This window comes from Notolepis coatsorum (assembly GCF_963971535.1).
Source record: "Notolepis coatsorum genome assembly, chromosome: 16".
Classification (NCBI taxonomy): domain Eukaryota; kingdom Metazoa; phylum Chordata; class Actinopteri; order Aulopiformes; family Paralepididae; genus Notolepis; species Notolepis coatsorum.
In genome coordinates this window covers 28204029-28226017 of record NC_140180.1, presented here as the reverse complement: position 1 = coordinate 28226017, position 21989 = coordinate 28204029, and the positions used below count along the sequence as shown (strand labels likewise).

The following is a 21989-nucleotide window of genomic DNA, read 5'->3' as shown; positions in this document are numbered from 1 at the left end:
CTTAGGTGTCTCAGTTGTCTCAGATGTCTCAGCTGTCTCAGGTGTCTCAGATCTTAATCTAACACGTTTTGTCATCTAGTCCCAGAGAGATTGGCGAATATGGTGAACTTCCGGAATCGAACGCTTGATCTACCGATTGACAGAGAGGCGAGCAAAGTCTTTAGGGTGGATCTCTCAGCTGGAGGTGAATGGGCATCAGCAATTCAGGAGCACAGGTTTGAGTATCTCTACATACAGGGAACTTGTCATGATGAAGTATACAATTAAATGTATCGAGGAAATCTGTCACAAACCTAGATTACGAACATATTGCTTGTTTAAAATGGTGTATGAATGTGATAAATTAGTTGTGTATGATCTATCCAAGAGGCAGCGATCTCTTTGTACACACTCTGTTTCCGGGATCATTACGTATTGAAACAGGGCGGCACGCTGGAACTGAGGAAGATCAGAAGCTCTGTCATTACTGTGAGCCTGGTGAGAGAGTGAACCCCACTCCAAGACGGCAACATCATTAAATTACTATTTGATAACCACATATTTGCAATATCCAACTATATCCATAAGGCCTGGAACAGAAGGAAATGTGACTGATGCACAGTAGGGGGTATCATACAATTATGTCCATACCCAAATATATGTATAAAAAATCCTCTCTCTCTCTCTCTCTCCCTCTCTCCCTCTCTCCCTCTCTCTCTCTCTCTCTCTCTCTCTCTCTCTCTCTCTCTCTCTCTCTCTCTCTCTCTCTCTCTCTGAACTCATTCTTTTATATATAAATATATATGTGTTTGTGTCTAAATAATCCCGTAAGTGATGGGCCGTGCTGGGATGGCCAAACACCCAAATAAAATCCATTCATTCATTCAATGTTTCCCCCTCCTATGTCAAAAAAAGCTATCATAGGATCTGAATTTCTATTTGAAAGACTGACAGTGTTTTGAAAATTGACCTCCAGTAAGGGGACAAGTTACTATACCACTTATTTTCCATATATCAAACGAATCATCTATAATGGAGGGGAGAAGAGGTGACTGGAATACATGAGCAGAGAGGCCTGTTGCCATCCATCGTTTCCCAGCTTTTAGACCATATTTTCAAAGACTGTTACAATAGGATTATTCTTAACATAATGCCACACTATGGGCCTTGGAGAAAACAAAAAGCACTCAGAGATCGCCAGAAGGTTTCTTAAGTTTACTTTATATATATCTAGACCATGCAATGCAGTCACACTATGGTGAAAGACTAAAAACAAATAGAAACCATTCCCCATAGATGATTCATGAAACAATAAAAAACACAAATGCATTTTTTATTGCCTGAGTTCTTCTCTGAGTTTAGTACAGCAGCGCTATTCTTACTAGCACCTTGCGCTGCACAGCTCAGAAAATATCAAAAGAACACATTTGAATAATCCTTTAAAGAAAAAATAAAGCTCATCCTCAACATTACTGTGACAAGGACAACTCCCCTCTGAAGATACTCTCCCAGGCTCCCACACAAGTGTTAGTTTACACAGCTATCATAAATAGAATATAGAATTAATCAACTTAATTAATGCCAATGCAGTTATTTTCCAGAGCTACCATAAAATAATATAGAATGCATCTCTCCATGACAGCATTTACACATTTACACGTCACATTTAAGGATGACAGCCTGGCAGTAGTTTAAGTGGGGACATCAAACCTCTTTATCTTGCCATCTTGTTCTGGGCTCAGTGTCCTACTCTATTTACCCAATCGAAAATATATAACTGTGGTACAAAGGCAGACGAAGATGGAAGCCTCTGTGTTGCTGGCATACAGTATGATGAGAAGTGTGGCATACAGTATGAAGAGAAGGGTGGCATACAGTATGAAGAGAAGTGTGGCATACAGTATGAAGAGAAGTGTGGCATACAGTATGAAGAGAAGTGTGGCATACAGTATGAAGAGAAGTGTGGCATACAGTATGAAGAGAAGTGTGGCATACAGTATGAAGAGAAGTGTGGCATACAGTATGAAGAGAAGTGTGGCATACAGTATGAAGAGAAGGGTGGCATACAGTATGAAGAGAAGGGTGGCATACAGTATGAAGAGAAGGGTGGCATACAGTATGAAGAGAAGGGTGACATACAGTATGAAGAGAAGTGTGGCATACAGTATGAAGAGAAGTGTGGCATACAGTATGAAGAGAAGTGTGGCATACAGTATGAAGAGAAGTGTGGCATACAGTATGAAGAGAAGTGTGGCATACAGTATGAAGAGAAGTGTGGCATACAGTATGAAGAGAAGTGTGGCATACAGTATGAAGAGAAGTGTGGCATATAGTATGAAGAGAAGTGTGGCATACAGTATGAAGAGAAGTGTGGCATACAGTATGAAGAGAAGGGTTGCATACAGTATGAAGAGAAGTGTGGCATACAGTATGAAGAGAAGTGTGGCATACAGTATGAAGAGAAGTGTGGCATACAGTATGAAGAGAAGTGTGGCATACAGTATGAAGAGAAGTGTGGCATACAGTATGAAGAGAAGTGTGGCATATAGTATGAAGAGAAGTGTGGCATACAGTATGAAGAGAAGGGTGGCATACAGTATGAAGAGAAGTGTGGCATACAGTATGAAGAGAAGTGTGGCATGCAGTATGAAGAGAAGTGTGGCATACAGTATGAAGAGAAGTGTGGCATGCAGTATGAAGAGAAGGGTGACATACAGTATGAATAGAAGTGTGGCATACAGTATGAAGAGAAGGGTGATATACAGTATGGAGAGAAGGGTTGCATGAAGAGAAGTGTGGCATACAGTATGAGGAGAAGGGTGATATACAGTATGGAGAGAAGGGTTGCATACAGTATGAAGAGAAGTGTGGCATACAGTATGAAGAGAAGTGTGGCATACAGTATGAAGAGAAGCGTGGCATACAGTATGAAGAGAAGGGTCGCATACAGTATGAAGAGAAGGGTGGCATACAGTATGAAGAGAAGGGTGACATACAGTATGGAGAGAAGGGTCTCATACAGTATGAAGAGAAGGGTGGCATACAGTATGAAGAGAAGTGTGGCATACAGTATGAGGAGAAGGGTGATATACAGTATGAAGAGAAGTGTGGCATACAGTATGAAGAGAAGGGTGATATACAGTATGGAGAGAAGGGTTGCATGAAGAGAAGTGTGGCATACAGTATGAGGAGAAGGGTGATATACAGTATGGAGAGAAGGGTTGCATACAGTATGAAGAGAAGTGTGGCATACAGTATGAAGAGAAGTGTGGCATACAGTATGAAGAGAAGCGTGGCATACAGTATGAAGAGAAGGGTCGCATACAGTATGAAGAGAAGGGTGGCATACAGTATGAAGAGAAGGGTGACATACAGTATGGAGAGAAGGGTCTCATACAGTATGAAGAGAAGGGTGGCATACAGTATGAAGAGAAGGGTGGCATACAGTATGAAGAGAAGAGTGGCAACTCCTGTGGGCACTGGGGTAGTGGAAAGTGAGTGGAGAGTGGTGCCATGGCCATCTGCTCACCAAGGCACCACAGGGTCTGGAGTCAGCCTGAAGGGGCCCTTCCTGACTGCCAACACACCATCCGGAGAGAACCACAGAGGGTGACTTGACCAAATACTACTCGGATCAGTATACTTCCCTGTCTAAGAACAGAAACTAGGCGTGATTAAACATACAATGAAGATGGTGGTGTATTTTGGTTCTGGTGACTGCGATGACAGAAGGGGATTATCTCAGTGTTCCCACCATACTGGAGATTATTTTGGGGTTGAAGGAATGAAAGCACCCTGGACCCCATAGTGACCACAGTGGGCTTGTGGAAGTGAGACAAATTGATGGCGAGGAGGAGGCTCGGTCCCACATCTATCAAGAGTCTCATAATTAGAGTGCTGATCTACCAGGGCCATTCCACCACTGTGTTCATTAGAAGCTTCTAGGGACCGTCTCATCAGGTTACAGTCATTACAGTTTTGGAGTTAAAACTCAATCATTATACCAGCTTATGACTGATTTTGACTTGATGTTTATATTTATATTCTAATCCATTATAGGTACATGTAAACGGTGACATACAGTAAGTGTAAAATCAAATATGTTTATTATATGACAACTATGTAAGCTACTGTTTGGGTCATTTAAGAATTTAAGGTAAATTACATCAAGGATATCTGTGGTTATATGATATCTGGTAACCAATATTGGTATGGACAATGGATATCTGATATTAGGTACAGACTACAGTACCTGGTCCACACGTTTCTGCATTAATAACGTGATGTTTTTAAACATACAACTGGGTGGAACCTTTCTGCTGAATGACCTGCAGCCACGTCGCTGAGAATACAATGACATTCGTATCAATGTTTAGAGCAGTGGTGGCTGGTCACTAGAGGGCGCTTTATCGCCCCAAGCAGAGTCAGTGTGTTCGGGAGTGGGGACAGACGTGATGACTACAATGATGAACGCAGGGACTCAAGAGACAGGATTACAGCTGCCTACTAATAAAACAAATTGTCTATTGGCTGAGTGCGTGGGATTCGTGTGACATCACGTCCGGAATCACATCAACCAGGAAATAACTAATGCTAATAGTTGTTGTCATCGTCATCGAAAATTGATAATAATCACAAGATACATTCAGTGTTGGATCTAACTAAATGGATTCATGGAGACACATTTATGGAAAGTTCAAGCCCGGGCCACAAAGCTTCTGGAAGGGTTAGCGCGACACACAACGGATAAATGCCAGCCATTTACCATTTACAGAACAAAGGCGGTTCTGAGTTAGTGTGGAAGCCACATGGACCATTGCGGGGAATTGAGTGTTAAACTGAATGAAGTTGAAAATGAATTTACTTACTTCTTAATCAGATTTAGGATAATTGATATGCGTTTGTGACAAGCTCTATTTACTACTAATTGGAGGTTGGGTGAATCAGCCTATGCACTTGAAGTTGAAACGGAAACGATTAACATCATACCACTAAATTCCAACTGATATGAATATGGAATCCGTGTCCATTTCTATTAAAGCTCAACAATGTCATCTTTTGAAATGGATATGAAAGATACGAATTATGCCTTTGGAAGCATTACCAAAAAAAATATTGCTGCTGAAATACGCCTTTATGATGTTGCAATTAGCTAAGCAAAAGTCAGACAATATTCTCTTCTAATAAAGATGGCAGATACAGTATGATGACATCTTTTAGACCTTTGAAGTCCACATCTCCACTCCCAATTAATGTACCACTCTGCATCCGTTCATTTAAATGGTTCCCAAAGGACGTATTAACCATGAATAAAGATTTGATGCCTCCTTAATATGCTCCAGTAAACGCCTCAACCGACCACCCGCACACCACACCGCTTGTTAACTAAATTCCTGTTTAAATGACCATTTCCTTTGCCTGGACGAACGCGGGAATGAAGGGAAGCAGTCGAGTCGGTTGGTGAGGTTTTTCCACTCAAAACCACTCAATTCAGACGACATTCCTCTATCTGGAGGTTGTATTGTGATGTGGTGCTGTGCTGAGGGTGGGAGCGTGTGCAACAGCAGGGCTGACAGCGCCATCATGAAGCTCCCCAGCCTGCCGTCAATCACTCAGCAAGGCTCCCATCAGCAGCCTCGCTCTGGAGGATGAGTGGGCACAGACACATACGGAGTGGACACATACAGGCATGTGCACGCACACGCACACACACACACACACACACACACACACACACACACACACACACACACACACACACACACACACACACACACACACACGCACACACACACACACACACACACACACACACACACACACACACGGCAGGAGACCACTGTGCCATCACACTGTGGGGCAATATCCAGCTAAGCCTAGTGGACCTGTCAAATTGAACTTGCTGGCCCCTCTAAATATACATGCTGGTCATAACCCCTGAGGTAACCAAGTAGACAGTACCCAAGACCCCCCCGCCCCCACACACAGACACACAGACCATGACCAAATCTGTCCTCTGACGTGTGGATACTCTTTCACCAGAGCTGTTCTCCCAGCTAGGTCGGGCCACCCATGAAGAGGCCAGAACATGCTAGCCCAAAGAACATGGCCGACAAATATCAAACAAGCAAGGAGTAAACGTTCTTCATAAAGGAAGAAACCGAGGCCGAAATTAATAAGCAGCTATACAGTAGCTTGAGGGAACAGGCCAATGTCAGCATGAGTAATGTGTGGGTGCACTGCATCGTTTCAGCATATAGGCTATTGTCTGGCTCCAAGAGATGTCTTTTTGTTTTTCACAGTTTTGTTGTCTTGGAGGAAGGGAATGAGAAAAACCTTGTTTTGTGGCACATAGCCTACTGTAGGACAGTATTCTGAGCATAATAGCACATCATCTGGAATCCCAGTGGGTATTTCTAAATGAAAATGTCTCTTGCTGTGAGTAAATTCTACAGCATTACGTCAACTAAGCTTCAAGCAATAGTATTAAAGAAATATTTCAACATTTGTGACACATACAGTGTACTGCAATCTGCACACGTGCAGTACATGAACAGTCGACCCCCAACGTCAGCTTCCCCACAAACCCACAGTCAAGAGCGCCACTCCGAATTGTTCACCGTTCTAATCACACTACATCCCTACATGCAATGCTGATACTAGAGTACAGAAGTAGTGATTAAATCATGTAAACATCTTTATCTAATTGTGACTTCAATCAAAGTCACAAGCAGAGTTCTCTCACACTGCGATTAAGATATATGGAACACTGATCCAGTACAATGAAGGTTTGTTTGGACATAAGGGTTTTAGGTTTTATTAATTTTTTACAAGGACAAATACTGTACAACCACAATTATATTGCATGCCTGTCGTGTTGTACCCCAGTATTTTAGCTAATGGTAGCTACTTTGCAGTACCTGTCCTTGGAGCAGGTTAGTACATATACACAAAGGTGGAAAGTAACTGTTTTATTACAAAAGTAACTGGAATAATAATACTAATAATAAACTTTATTTGTACAGCACATTTCATACACGATTTTCAGTCCAAAGTGCTTCAAAGCAGTAATGTAGACATAAAATAGACATAGTCATAAAATGAGCATAAAACTGACATTAAAACCTGCCGGAAAATGTTAATAGATTTCTGAGCATCCGTTACAAAGTAAAAATATTGTAGACTTTGTCTGTCTGAATTGACACTGCAGCACGTCAACACGGTCAAATAGCAATGAGGAGAGGAACAACGAATTAGAAGGACGAGCCAGAAAACAAATCAGTAGATCTAAATACAAATAAACTCAGATGACGCTGAATATAGATTCTAATATCAGGTTATTCCCTCGCCACATCATAGGGAATCAAGGGAAGTTAAGCTTCAAATAGGTACTCAAATATATGAGCTTTGGTTTGTTTTAACCTTGTTGTCTAGCTAGCTCATCAATGTGTTGTCATCAATGTGTTGTCCATCAATATATTGTCATCAATGTGTTGTCATCAATGTGTTGTCATCAATGTGTCCATACTTGTGTTCATCAATGTGTTCATCAATGTGTTGTACATCAATGTGTTGTACATCAATGTATTGTTCATCAATGTTCACCATTTGTCTCAGATTGTTTTTCTTAAAAAAAATGATGTACACAATATTAATTTAACCCTTTCACTGCCACACTATAAAAGGTTACTCTGTAGTGTGGTAGTGAAAACTTAACCTTCTGTAGTTTGGTAGTGAACAGTTAACCTTCTGTAGTGTGGTGGAAAATAAAAAGACTGCACAAAGTTTCCACCTTCCACTGTGAATCTCGCCTATTCAAATTATAAACATTTGGAGTTAAAATATTGGTACATTATATCTATGACTAATGATAGCAATTACCATGCTCAATTATGTCTCATAAGTTGGTGCTGCGGTTTTTGGGTTGATACCATTTGTTACACAGATTTGGTGAAAGATCCAACCTATTTTGTGCACCAATGTATTGTCCATCAATGTGTTGTCCATCAATGTGTTGTCATCAACGTGTTGTCCATCAATGTGTCCATCAGTGTGTGGTCCATCAATGTGTTGTCATCAATGTGTTGTCCATCAATGTGTCAATCAGTGTGTGGTCCATCAATGTGTTGTCATCAACGGGTTGTCCATCAATGTGTCCATCAATATGTCCATCAGTGTGTTGTCCATCAATGTGTTGTCCATCAGTGTCTTGTCCATCAATGTGTCCATCAATGTATTGTCCATCAATGTGTTGTCATCAACGTGTTGTCCATCAATGTGTCCATCAATGGGTCCATCAGTGTGTTGTCCATCAATGTGTTGTCCATCAGTGTGTTGTTATCAACGTGTTGTCCATCAATCTGTTGTCCATCAATGTGTCCATCAATGTGTCCATCAGTGTGTTGTCCATCAATGTGTTGTCATCAACATGCTGTCCATCAATGTGTTGTCCATCAATGTGTTGTCATCAATGTATTGTCCATCAATGTATTGTCCATCAATGTGTTGTCCATCAATGTGTTGTTCATCAATGTGTTGACTATCAATGTGTTGACTATCAATGTGTTGTCCATCAATGTGTTGTCCATCAATGTGTTGTCCATCAATGTATTGTCCATCACAGCAATAACTTTCACATTTCCTATCCAGTTTGGACACAACTTTTCGGATAGGTTGACTTAGACTATTGGGGCGACAGTGGCTCAGAGGTTAAAAAGGCCGTCTGGTAATCGGACAGCGTGTCAAAGTGTCCTTGAGCAAGAAACCCCTAACTGCTCCCGATGAGCAGGTTGGCACCTTACATGGTTGCCTCTGCCGTCGGTGTGTGAATGTGTGGGTGAATGTGAGGAACAAAATCATAAAGTGCTTTGGATAAAAGCGCTATATAAATGCACCATTTACCAATTTATTGGCTGGGGATAGGAGGGACCAAGATGGCAGCAGGATTTCCAACTTAGTGACTCCAGGTGGGTGTACTCAGTCTACACAATTATAATTGTGTACCTGTTATTCGTCATAAATGGATTAACAGATCAAAGTTTGCTGTAATGCGAGTGTTGCATCTCTATGAGGGTCATTCTAGTTTGTAGATTTCCCAAATTAACACAAGCAAACTGGTCCAATGCAAATACTGATCACTCATCATTTTCCTTCACAACTGAAATCATAGAAATAGCATAATGAATGGATATTCCCACTCACATTAACTCTGAGAGCTGTAGTAAACCCTGAACAGGAGATAATGATACAATGGGGACCTGCATGGCTGGAAGTACTATTAGACCACTTGTTGCATCTGCAGCCTCGCTCTGCCTTTGAATTTCTCTGAGCTACAGTACTTCACAGTTTCACTGTGTAGCAAACGTTACGCTACTTTGTTATTATTTATCCGCCTGCCTGCTAATTTGAGGTGGGCAATGTCATCAAGTAGCAATAAGTCTGCAATCCCTAAAAAACAGTTACAGAAGAGTAAAGAGAGTAGGCAAAATGCTGGAAGAAGAACGAGGCACAAAAACAAAAACACTATACTAAACACGAGGGGACCAGGAAAAAACAGCAACGACAGCAAAAGTACAGGAACATCCAACTCCACGAATATGACAGGAAACAGGATAATGAACCGACACAGGGAAGGGGGCAGACAGGACTAATATACACAGACTGATTGACACATGAGGGTTGATTGGAAATGAGACACACCTGGGATAGGAACAGACTGAACAAACTGGGGTACAAGACTAAATAACAACACAAGAAGACCAAGAATAATACCTAAAACAGACAATGGAACACAAAGGATAACAGGCACACAGGGAGGGACAACAAGATGGGGAGAAACATAGATATTTTAACTAGACACAAGTGAACGACAAGTCCCAGGGGTAGTGAGGGTATTTGTCCAGCAGGTGGAGAAAGAGGACCATGAATGGGTGGAGGATGTGAGGGGAATTGTCCAAGAGAAGGAGAGGGGAGGTGAGGTGCAGAGATAAGTCCAGGAACACGAGCGGGGAAGAGGGCAGGGCCGGGGGGAACATAACAACTTCTTCCAATGACAAAATCAGTTCATCCTCAAACATAATTGTATGTTCCCCCCGGCCACCATACATCATCTAAGCTCAGCCTACTGATATATGCCAATGATGGTATCAGCAACAAGCATCAAGTCATCCAGAGAGCTGCTTGAATCCACAGAAGATGGGCTCTTATTTCCTACGCATTCATTATTAAATATCTATCATTATGCAATATCTATTCCCTGTGTGTGTGTCATATTGTGACACATGTACTGTAGGTTGGTGCCATGTCTTAGCACCTTTGTCACAGAGACAAATTCCTGTACCATCTCGGCATTTGGTGAATTTGGTGTGTGATGCTGATTCTGAATTGACCAGTAACTGCCTAATAACTGCCTAGTAACTACCTAGTAACGTCCTAATAACTGCCTAGTAACTGCCTAATAACTGCCTAGTAACTGCCTAGTAACTGCCTAGTAACTGTCTAGTAACTGCCTAATAACTGCCTCATAACTGCCTCATAACTGCCTAGTAACTGCCTAGTAACTGCCTAGTAACTGCCTAGTAACTGTCTAGTAACTGCCTAATAACTGATTAACAACTGCCTAATAACTGCCTAATAACTGCCTAGTAACTGCCTAGTAACTGTCTAGTAACTGCCTAATAACTGCCTCATAACTGCCTAATAACTGCCTAGTAACTGCCTAGTAACTGTCTAGTAACTGCCTCATAACTGCCTAATAACTGCCTAGTAACTGCCTAATAACTGCCTAATAACTGCATAGTAACTGCCGGCATCATCAGACCAGATGGGATGAGCAGCTCAGTTGTATTGTTATCATCAAAACTGAGGGGATATTGTTGAGGCTATGAAAGAGTAAAGCCATTCATAATAATAATGCAGGACCTCTTTTTTTTTTTTTATCCACTTTTTCTCCCATTTTTCTATATTTTCTCCCATCCCAATTTCGTATCATCCAATTCAACCCTCCCCTGTCACGAACGCTGTTTCTTGCCTCCCACAAGCCGGCTGCAATGTGGACTAAGTCATACATAGCACAAGTCCCCTCCGGTACTTGAGGTAACAGCAGTCGCATCTTTTCACCTGCGCAGCTCGATCTCTCAGTGTCGAGGAGTAACGCGTGGGAGGCTCACGCTGCCCCCGACACTTCCTGATTCTACTGCGCAGGCGCACCAACCGACTTGTAGGAGTCGCTTGTTCACAACGCCCGATCCCCACCCTTCAGTTTCCCTCCCCGTAATACGGCCAATGTGTATTACTGCGGACGACCAGCTAAACTGAAAACAATGTGGAGAGCTGGATTCGAACACGCGAATCCTAGCGTCTCCACACTGGTGGCGAGTGCCTTGCCCACTAATAATGCAGGACCTCTTTAGGGGGTCTTTAATCAGCATGCAACAAACTGGACATGCAATTGGAGCGGCACACACACACCGGGATACACACACACACACCACACACGCATTGTCTTTCCTCAGTCGCTGATGCGATAGAGTCTCTGTGCCTAACCCATCCCGTCGTCCTTCCCCCGATGGGCAGCCGAGAGCAGATAAGGCGTCAACGTGAGCCACGCCCCGCGGACCAATCCAAGTGCTCCTGTCCGTCTTCGTCAAGGACGCCACAGCGTTAGCGATCTGTTGTTGTGCATGTTTTTCCATTGGGTTTATCTTATCGGGGGGGAAACCCGTGCGAGCACGGGGAGAACATGCAAACTCCACACAGAAAGGCCTGGGAGATACCCCACCTGGGTACCTGGCATCATGGAAACCTGGTCCCCAAGCGGGAATCGAACCCTGGACCTTCTTGCTGTGAGTGTTAACCACTACACCACCGTGCCGAATCACATCTATTCTGATCAGAAAGATAGATAGATAGATAGATAGATAGATAGATAGATAGATAGATAGATAGATAGATAGATAGATAGATAGATAGATAGATAGATAGATAGATAGATAGATAGATAGATAGATAGATAGATAGATAGATAGATAGATAGATAGATAGATAGATAGATAGATAGATAGATAGATAGATAGATAGATAGATAGATGGATAGATGGATAGATGGATAGATGGATAGATGGATGGATGGATGGATGGATGGATGGATGGATAGATATATATATATATATATATATATATATATATATATATATATATATATATATATATATATATATATATATATATATATATATATATATATATATATATATATATATATATATGTATTATTAGGGGTGTAACGATGCAACCTCAAAACGATTCAATTTGACTACGATTCTTCAGGCAACGATTCAATGCATCATGAAATCTTTGACCACGATTCGATTGGATTCATTTTCTATCAGTTAATTCCCCCAAAGAAATGTATACACAAATGTGGCTGGGGGAACTGATTCACTCAGCATGAATGGACTATAGGTCAATATAAACAATACATATTTTTTTTAAATACAAAAGAAAAAAAAATATATAAAATATATATAATCTATTATAATCGATTCAAACATTTTCAAATCGATGCAGTTGAATCGTCACATTAGGATCGATGCATTATTATTATATATTTTTTTTTACCTTTATTTAACCGGGGCAGGTTCTCTGAGTACGGACGCTCTTTTTCAGCAACACCCTGCTTCACATTCACACAGTTCCATCACACCTGGGAGCTGCCCTGTACAACCACAGCCTGACACTGTTGGCCACTGAGCAACTCCCCTGGAGCAGCTGGGGGTTAAGTGCCTTGCTGGCAGTAGGTATGAAGGACCTCCGGTAACCCTCGGTGGCCATCTCTGATCGGCGTATCATGTGTAAGGGATGGTTGACATTGTCCACAACGTCCCTGCCACCACGTTCAATGTGTCCAAGCTAGTTCTCAGTTTCTCCATCTTGTTGGCATCCCCTCAGATCAGTGCCAACGTTTGACCTTTGACAGAAACTGTCTTTTCAAATCCTCAACAGCTCAGGAGAAAAAACTGTCGAAACCCTCTCAGGGGCTATCATGCCATGAGCTATCTAAAATATCTAACATGAACAAATGCTATTGAACAAAAACAATCACCATAACAACAACAACACACTAAACCACCTCAAACACGTTCTCTATCCTTTCAGGGTTTTCTGATAATAAAAAAAACGATATTTCCGATAAGCCTTTCTGAGTTTCTTCCCTTCTATGCTGAATATCGACTGGCATGTCCAAACAGCCAAGTGTAGCCTCAGGTGCGATTAACACAGCTTGATAGTGAGATTTTGCTAACAGGAAATTGGTAAATGGCCAATCTGGTCCCACAGTGTGTGTGTGTGTGTGTGTGTGTGTGTGTGTGTGTGTGTGTGTGTGTGTGTGTGTGTGTGTGTGTGTGTGTGTGTGTGTGTGTGTGTGTGTGTGTGTGTGTGTGTGTGTGTGTGTGTGTGTGTGTGTGTGTGTGTGTGTGTGTGTGTGTGTGTGTGTGTGTGTGTGTGTGTGTGTGTGTGTGTGTGTGTGTGTGTGTGTGTGTGTGTGTGTGTGTGTGTGTGTGTGTGTGTGTGTGTGTGTGTGTGTGTGTGTGTGTGTGTGTGTGTGTGTGTGTGTGTGTGTGTGTGTGTGTGTGTGTGTGTGTGTGTGTGTGTGTGTGTGTGTGTGTGTGTGTGTGTGTGTGTGTGTGTGTGTGTGTGTGTGTGTGTGTGTGTGTGTGTGTGTGTGTGTGTGTGTGTGTGTGTGTGTGTGTGTGTGTGTGTGTGTGTGTGTGTGTGTGTGTGTGTGTGTGTGTGTGTGTGTGTGTGTGTGTGTGTGTGTGTGTGTGTGTGTGTGTGTGTGTGTGTGTGTGTGTGTGTGTGTGTGTGTGTGTGTGTGTGTGTGTGTGTGTGTGTGTGTGTGTGTGTGTGTGTGTGTGTGTGTGTGTGTGTGTGTGTGTGTGTGTGTGTGTGTGTGTGTGTGTGTGTGTGTGTGTGTGTGTGTGTGTGTGTGTGTGTGTGTGTGTGTGTGTGTGTGTGTGTGTGTGTGTGTGTGTGTGTGTGTGTGTGTGTGTGTGTGTGTGTGTGTGTGTGTGTGTGTGTGTGTGTGTGTGTGTGTGTGTGTGTGTGCGTGCGCGCGTGCGTGCGTGCGTGCGTGTGTGTAAGTGTGTAAGTGTGTAAGTGTGTTTCTGTGTACGTGTGTGTGCAGGCAACCTCTTACCGTTCACCTGGAGAGTGTGCATCTGCGAGAGCTGTTCATACCCGTCGGCATAGCAGCTGTAGTTTCCCATGTGCGTCGTGGTGACCTTGGTGATATATAAGGAGCCGTCGTCCCCAAAGTCCTAGAGAAGAGAGAGGGGTATTGTCAGGATGACTTTGACCGCCACTATTGGCACAGGTTGATCAGCACTGATAATGCAACCACTTGAATGTGAATGCAAAGGGGCCGCGGTTTGGAGATGTGAGGATAAGCATGTTCCATAGCAGAAAATGAAAGCTTTAGGGATGGTCAACAAAGGTACGTTGTGCAGGAAATTGTGAATTTCTCCTCAATTAAAAGGCCAAGCAAGTCTGTGCAAACAAAGAACAATAATAAGAGGGTGCTGGGATGTAACAGAAAAGGACTACAAAGAATAAAGTGTAGAGAATGTACCCAAATTTGAACATACATTTAAAACAGAAAGAGGTAGACAAGTCATCTCCTGCTGAATAAAACGCGTCATTCCCAGGAAATATGACTGTTTCTGAGAACGAGCATGTCAAATTTCACGTTGAGTGACTGCCACTGAAAAGGACAGAATGTGAGATGTAAACATGCACGCCGCTCAAAATCACAAAACCTGTTTCACTCGAACGCTCACATGGCCTTTTAAAGCCAAACAGAGACTGTAATTAAGGCAAAATCCATTTGTGATGCGTGTTGTTGAAGAGCAAACTGAGACACAATTATTTCATGCCGTGCTATGATTATTAAGCTGACAAACACAAAACAAGGGTGCTGAACGAAGAAACGAAGAAAAACACAAGCATAAATTATTCTCTCTAGCACAGAGATCAAAGCCCCAAAAGCTAACGAGTCAATTGTTGGTGTGTTGGTGAAATCATATGGCAAAAAGGTCAATATTGTTGACCTTGTAAGGGCCACACCTGCTACAGTACATTCACTCTCTCAAGTCATTCTTCTATTTCTCCAGAGTATTAATATTCATATTAGCCTAAACGGATACAGCGGGTTTCCATGCTTTGTAAAGCACAGGTCGCAGTAAAGACGTTTCAGCACTTGGCCTTCATTAGCATAACAGACTCGACAGAGTTTAAGCTGCTGAGCGTGTTCATTTCTGCTGCTGACTTTGTTCCTCTGCGTGTCCATGAGTACGGAATCCGCTGTCCTCTAAATTATTTTCGAGTTCTTTCTCCCAAATCTATCTCCATACCCACTTACACTAATAGAACATCTCGTTCTAATGATCGGTTCGTAGTTTAAACGCGTTTAAGATCGTGACGTGGTTTTAGTTCAAACACAGGTTTTTGCGCAGTCCAATCTGCATCGCCACTTCCGGTCGCATCGCCGGCATAATGTCTTCCGCCTCTATACACCTCCAGACAGCTATGAAAGTCAGCCGTCATGTTCACGGGGGTGTTCAGCTTGTATATCAGTGTGGGGCGGGGGCCGTGTGCCTCTGATATGGGCTGAGAGCATATTGTGCCACCTTTTTAAATGAAAAATGAATGTGGGGAGAAATGAAACTCAGAGGGTGGAACGAGGTGCACTGCAGGCTGTTGACATATCGTACCCTCATTCACCGCCCCTCCCCTCCCCTACCCCACCCCCCCACACATCACCTCACCTATCACCTAGGCCGGTGTCCTCCCAGCTCTGCCGCCACACACTACACGGGTTGTAGCCACGGCGGCGGAACAGGCAAGGGCAGGTAGAAATGTATTGGCAGACGGGCTATAGCACTTGAAGAACAAAATGGTCGCACGTCCTTTTTGAATAGGATCGGTCACAGAGCTTGTTGTCCACTGAGGTGTCGTCATCTCATTGGATGCTCGACCTCAGGTAATGGTCAGGCTTTCATGTCAGCCTTCTGGTCCCCCCCCCCCCCCCCCGAATTCTGGTAGGGCTTATATTATGTTTTCTAATGCTGTTAACATGCTAATAACATAAATTAAGTTATTTTGCCAATTGTTAATATAACACAGAATAAAGCTGTCAGGTTGAGATTCATGTAGCTGAAGTTGTGCCTTAAAAGCAAATCACTTTTCCAGCTGTCATCGATGGAGAGAGACACTCGCTGGTCGTCCTATTGCTTGGAAATACAAGTTGTATCCGTATTTTGGTGTTGCCTGGAGAATGGTTTTATTATCTGTGCCTTTTCCATATCGTCACATCTTTCTGGTAACGGAAAAGCTAAATTCATGTAGAATGCAGGTGAAAGTTGAGGTGTAGACTAATATCCACAGTGAGAATATGGAATATGGATAATATGGAAGGAGAATAATGAGTGGATAGCCCACACCTATGCGTGCCTAAATGGCACTGTTGTGCGCGGATCATCTCACCTCCTTATTAATTTCAAACGTGAAGGTAGTTGATCAATTGAGAAAGGGGGGATCAAGACGAGCAGTGCATAACATTATAATGAAAATCATAACTGGCCAGCAGGCAATTTAGTGTGATGCCCCTCCATTCTCACTGTCGGGAAGCATTTAAAAAAACGTTGTGTGGTCTCTCTAAATTAAAATAATTTCACAGTAACATTGTAAATTGTAATAGAACACTGCATGCGCATAGTATCTAATTCACATGTGTCTTTAGTAGCCTAATGTAGATGTATGATACATTATTTGCATATTGAAGCGGGAAGCAAGATCTGATCACGAGTGGTCACTCAAGGCCCATTATATATTACATTATAATGCCAGGTGTGAACAGACAAACTTAGAGCTGGCCACTTGTGATAGGATCTTGATGCCAGGTGTGAACAGACGTACTAAAGAGCTGGCCACTTGTGATAGGATCTTGATGCCAGGTGTGAACAGACATACTAAAGAGCTGGCCACTTGTGATAGGATCTTGATGCCAGCTGTGAACAGACATACTAAAGAGCTGGCCACTTGTGATAGGATCTTGATGCCAGGTGTGAACAGACGTACTAAAGAGCTGGCCACTTGTGATAGGATCTTGATGCCAGGTGTGAACAGACGTACTAAAGAGCTGGCCACTTGTGATAGGATCTTGATGCCAGGTGTGAACAGCCTTTTTAACTTTTGGGGCATTTTCATGAATGATGCACACTATTCTGAAGCAGTGTCGGTCTGTACAGCAAAACCTACCTGGGGTGGTATCTGTTGGGGAGATAAGCAAAGGTGAAACATTTTGAATATTAGTTAAATCACCAGATTAAGAGCTACGACACATAGGATACAAGGAGATAGGCTGCGTTAATGACATCCAATTAAAGTCACCCCATGCTTTGTGCACAACCTCAGTTTCAGTGGTGTATATTGGACGGCACCACGTGTAGGTCTTATGGATTATCACATACATTAAACATCACACACACGTCCTCCACTACAGTGATTAATGTGATACTGACTAGCACAAGGCACGGCATGCTGTAGGGGATAAACACTTATACAGTAGTGACAGTCAAGATAAGGAAGGATAGCGCTGAGATGCATCGTCTTCTTCCTGCTTCCTTACCATTCTGGGCAAGTCTCTGGCCTCTGCTCTGGACATTGTTGTATTGTTTATGTGGATCCCGATTAGTTGTTACCAAGGCAACAACTACTCTCCCTGGGGTCCACATAAAAAACATACATATACAGTATATAGACACACACATTGATGTACCTACATAGATACTGTACATGCATACACTAACTCACAGATTCATACATGCATACCCACAGACATACATACATACATAGATACATACATATTAGGGCTGACCCCGATTAGTAGAATAGTCGACTAATCGATCGAAAGGAACCATAGTCGACTGCCTACCTCTTAGTCGAATGCAGTCGACTATCAGTCGATTATCGACAAATTTCGGCCAATCAAAGTCGACTATACAAATCCTTAGTTGAGGTCAGCCTTAATACATATGCATGCCTATAGAAGGACATGCCTATGACATGCCTATTAGGACATGCCTCTAGACGGCCCTGACTAGGAGCTGGATACCAATATAAGACTACTTTCAGAACTTCAACACATCCCTGTGTCTTTATCTGGCTTGTCCCCTCTGGAGAATCCTAATGCTAACAGACCTGGATGATGATGCAACGCCCAGCAACTGTCAAAATCCCAGAATTATAGTAAGCTGCTTTGTCAAAATGGAGACAGGCTCTATTCAACTCCATAATACCAGCACACCATAGGGATTAATGTGCAATTCAACAAGTCGGTATGTTGACAGAGATCTCCAAAATAACCACAATCTAAATGGGTAGGACATAATAGATTAGACTGTAGACACCCCCATCCCCTATTCATAAGGATGCAACTCTTAATTGGGGTTGGCACTGGAGTCTCACAAATATTAACAGCCCACAATTATACAGAAATTGGGTGCACAGCAATTCACATTGAGTCTGCAGACGCCAGGTGCTGATGAAATCCACCACCCCCCCCACCCCCTCCTCCTTATGAGGAGCCATACTCGGGCTTGGCTAAAAGACGGAGTGAGAAATAAATCTGTATTAAGCCGGAGTTGGTGTGTTGCTGACATTCCATCTGTACTACTTCTGCATGGTCCAGTTAGCCCAAAAGCTGAAACCCTGCCTCGCACACAAATGGTCACAAGGCATTAGCCTTTCTCCGAATGTTCTTGATTCACTTGCCTGTGGGATTGGATGTTCAGTCCATCGGATTTTCAAGCAATCTGTTCACATCCAAAGGTTGCAAACTCACGTTGTTTAGACATCAACAGAAACATATCTGACCGCTCCCAGACTCAGAGATAAAAGTTAGCAAGCTCACACTGGATTATCCCTGTAGATAACATTTGGGATAGAGTCCCTCTTCATGCACCTGCAACACTTTCTTATACTCAAAATGTTGTTGGTCAGAACATTTCTGAATGTTTTGGGGCTTTAACAAAAACAGTACCCTGAAAACGTCAACCACAATTTTTTCAGAAACGTAACCTGACCCTAACCGAGAAAACACCAGGCCTCCTACTGACGTATTTGTGAGTCCCAAAATTGGGCCAATTAAAAATGATCAAATGTTGGGTGCTGGTTAAGCCCGCCTACTCTGTAACCACACTGTAACACACACATTCTGATCACAATCCCCTGCGGATCTTCCCTCCTGTCTCCTCACGACACCAGAGCCCTCTGATCATTCTGTATTTTCTCAGAAAAGAAAGGAGTTGGGTTTTTGCATTCCTCGGATGATACAGAATTTAATCTAGTTACACGATTGCCTCAATGTGTCCGCTCTCATAATGCTGGATGGTGAAATAAGTTATGCTATGTGGAGCTGAGAAAGAGATCTGGATTGCGATATGTCTTCAGGCGATATCAGGAGATGAAACAAACACAGCTGATGTACCGTCAAGAAGAAAATAAGAAAATAAAGTAAAACAGACCTTGAAAAATCACAGCAAAGATCAAAGTGGAACTTGACCCAACAAGACCTTCATTGGTACTTTTTTGAGGAATACTCTGACTTGGTATAGTATTACAAGGAATCACTATGCTAATATTATTGTTGTTATAATATTGTTGTATAACAACATTATTAGGCCACATGCCATGTTTGGTAGCTAAGTCATTATAGACATCCAAACAAATCTGCATATCGAACTGGTGTAGGTAAGGGGCATTGCAATCTCATATTTTGCTTCATTGTACATAGGCTACTCATGATTATAGTCATTGCAATTCTGGTAATCCAATCTTGACACAACTTTAATTGTTTCTGCAGACCAATGAGGATGACCAAACAGCTAGTGTCTGGTGAAGGAGCATCAATCTCAATGAAAGCCAGGGACTGCATCAAAGCTACATCAACATATGCCAACATACAGTACCACACTATTTGGATGTGTTCCGCTCCAGAGTAATGTGCGTTTGGTGGTTCATTTATTTGCTAGTTCATCTTGGCCTTTAGTGGCCAAACTAGCAGCTGATGCTGTGGAGAGAGAGAGCTGAATGCATTTCAGAGCTTCATTCATTGGGGGGAAATATTTTGAAACAAATAACACCATTTCCCATTTGCACTTGATGAAAGTTGGCTGATAATGTAAATACACATTCAGTAGCGAGTATAGTGTAGTGGCGGACATTTGTGCTCTACTGAGTACACTCTCTAGTGGTGAGATATGCCTGTGACATTAAACAACCTCTACACAATAGCTTTTACTTTTCAAACACCAGTCCCCACTCCCCACAACCACCTGTAACAGGTTTTCAGGATATTCTCTAAGGGAATCATACATCACAAAAGGCGCTGGTTAAACGTCGGGTGACGTGCCAATGATGACTGGCGACAGCTGGACGCCTCTTACCCCTTTTAAGGGTCATCAAACATTTAATGTTACATTAGCGGCTTCGCTGGATCTCTCTTTATCTACTGCGACAGTGTTGACTTAATTATGCACAAGAGTCTCACACAGATCTCGGTCAGCTCTGACAGGGCAGGCGGACGGAGAGTGGTAGTGGTGGTTGGGGGCCAGATGGGTGGGGGGAGGGGGGGGGGGTGTGGGGTGCTAGGGAGATATGGCTTTCCTGTACCAAGCTATCCAAGTGTCCCTGCTCATTTGATGTGGATGAAAGCGACACAGAAGCAGTCTGGGGCTGTAGTGGAGACGCACACTGGCACGCACGCACGCACACACTGGCACCCTCTCAGTGCATTGTAAAAATGGGCATTTCCTCTAGAGCTGAACCCATTGATATCCCTCTTAATCTCCCCTCAGAGAACGCTGTCCCTCAGAGCAGTCTCTAAACACGGACATGTCAACACAACCTGACCCACTGGATTACTGTCAAAAATACAACAGAGCAAAAGGCAATAGTTGCCCCCTTGGTTACGTTTTCAAGAAGTGCATGTCTATGGACAAGTGAAACTGAGGTGTTGGAAGATGTCAGCAATGGAATTATAATCCTCCCAAAACAATATTGTGAATTGTAACTTATGAGACAAGAGCTTCTTTTTCTTTCTGACAATTTGATCAGTTATGAGAACTGTAGGTTTCCAGGTTGCACAGCAGAATTATTGTGAATAATCTTCATTTTCATCAGAGGCTATAGCCATTGACAGGCACTGAGGGGCTCTATTCGCTGGCTTTTTTTTCTGTCACATTCGATACATTACTACATTACATTATTCCCAATAGACAAAGGTTGTTTAGAATGTTCGCTATAGATGAGATTCTGAAGTGGCCGATGGACAAAACACAACAGCTCTCATGAAGTACAATTCACTATATTCGTATATAGATGGATTCTAAGGCATTCCCACACTGACAAGTACAACGTTAACAAGAAAAGGTCACAGAGGTACAACGTGAAGGAGGAGACCGAGAACGAAAAGTAATTAATTGTGTGTGTGTGTGTGTGTGTGTGTGTGTGTGTGTGTGTGTGTGTGTGTGTGTGTGTGTGTGTGTGTGTGTGTGTGTGTGTGTGTCACACTTACATTGATGTCCTCGAGATCCAAGGTGTTGAGAACCTGATTGTTGCGCTTCCACAATATCGGAGGTCTTTGCTCCCCTGTGATTGCGCAAGTCAAGACGGCACTCTGGCCAACCGTTACCGTGGTGACACTCAGTTTCTGATCATCTGGGAGGGTGAACATGTACACCTCTGTTGGCAGAGAAATGACAGAAAAGAAAGAGACCACCAATTAGACAGGCCTCGCTAACACAAGGATTACTTTGCTTCAAACTTTTGTATTACACTGGTGGAGAGCTTCGTAGGATGGTCGGACAGTAACCAGCTCCAACTCAACGTCAGCAAGACAAAGGAGCTGGTGGTGGACTATCGGAGAGGTAGGAAGGGTCCCCCTTCTCCCATAA

General features: G+C 42.8%; 1 protein-coding gene across 1 annotated transcript in view; it reads right to left on the bottom strand.

The window, feature by feature from the left end:
* The window catches only part of fstl5 (follistatin-like 5), a 302534-nt gene that overhangs the window by 63875 nt on the left and 216670 nt on the right, over positions 1-21989 (bottom strand). The window contains exons 6-7 of the mRNA XM_084331655.1: positions 21611-21777; positions 14174-14294 (exon numbers count right to left, since the gene is read on the bottom strand). Coding sequence (XP_084187781.1) covers positions 14174-14294; positions 21611-21777 — 288 coding nt within the window. The remainder of the gene's footprint in view (positions 1-14173; positions 14295-21610; positions 21778-21989) is intronic.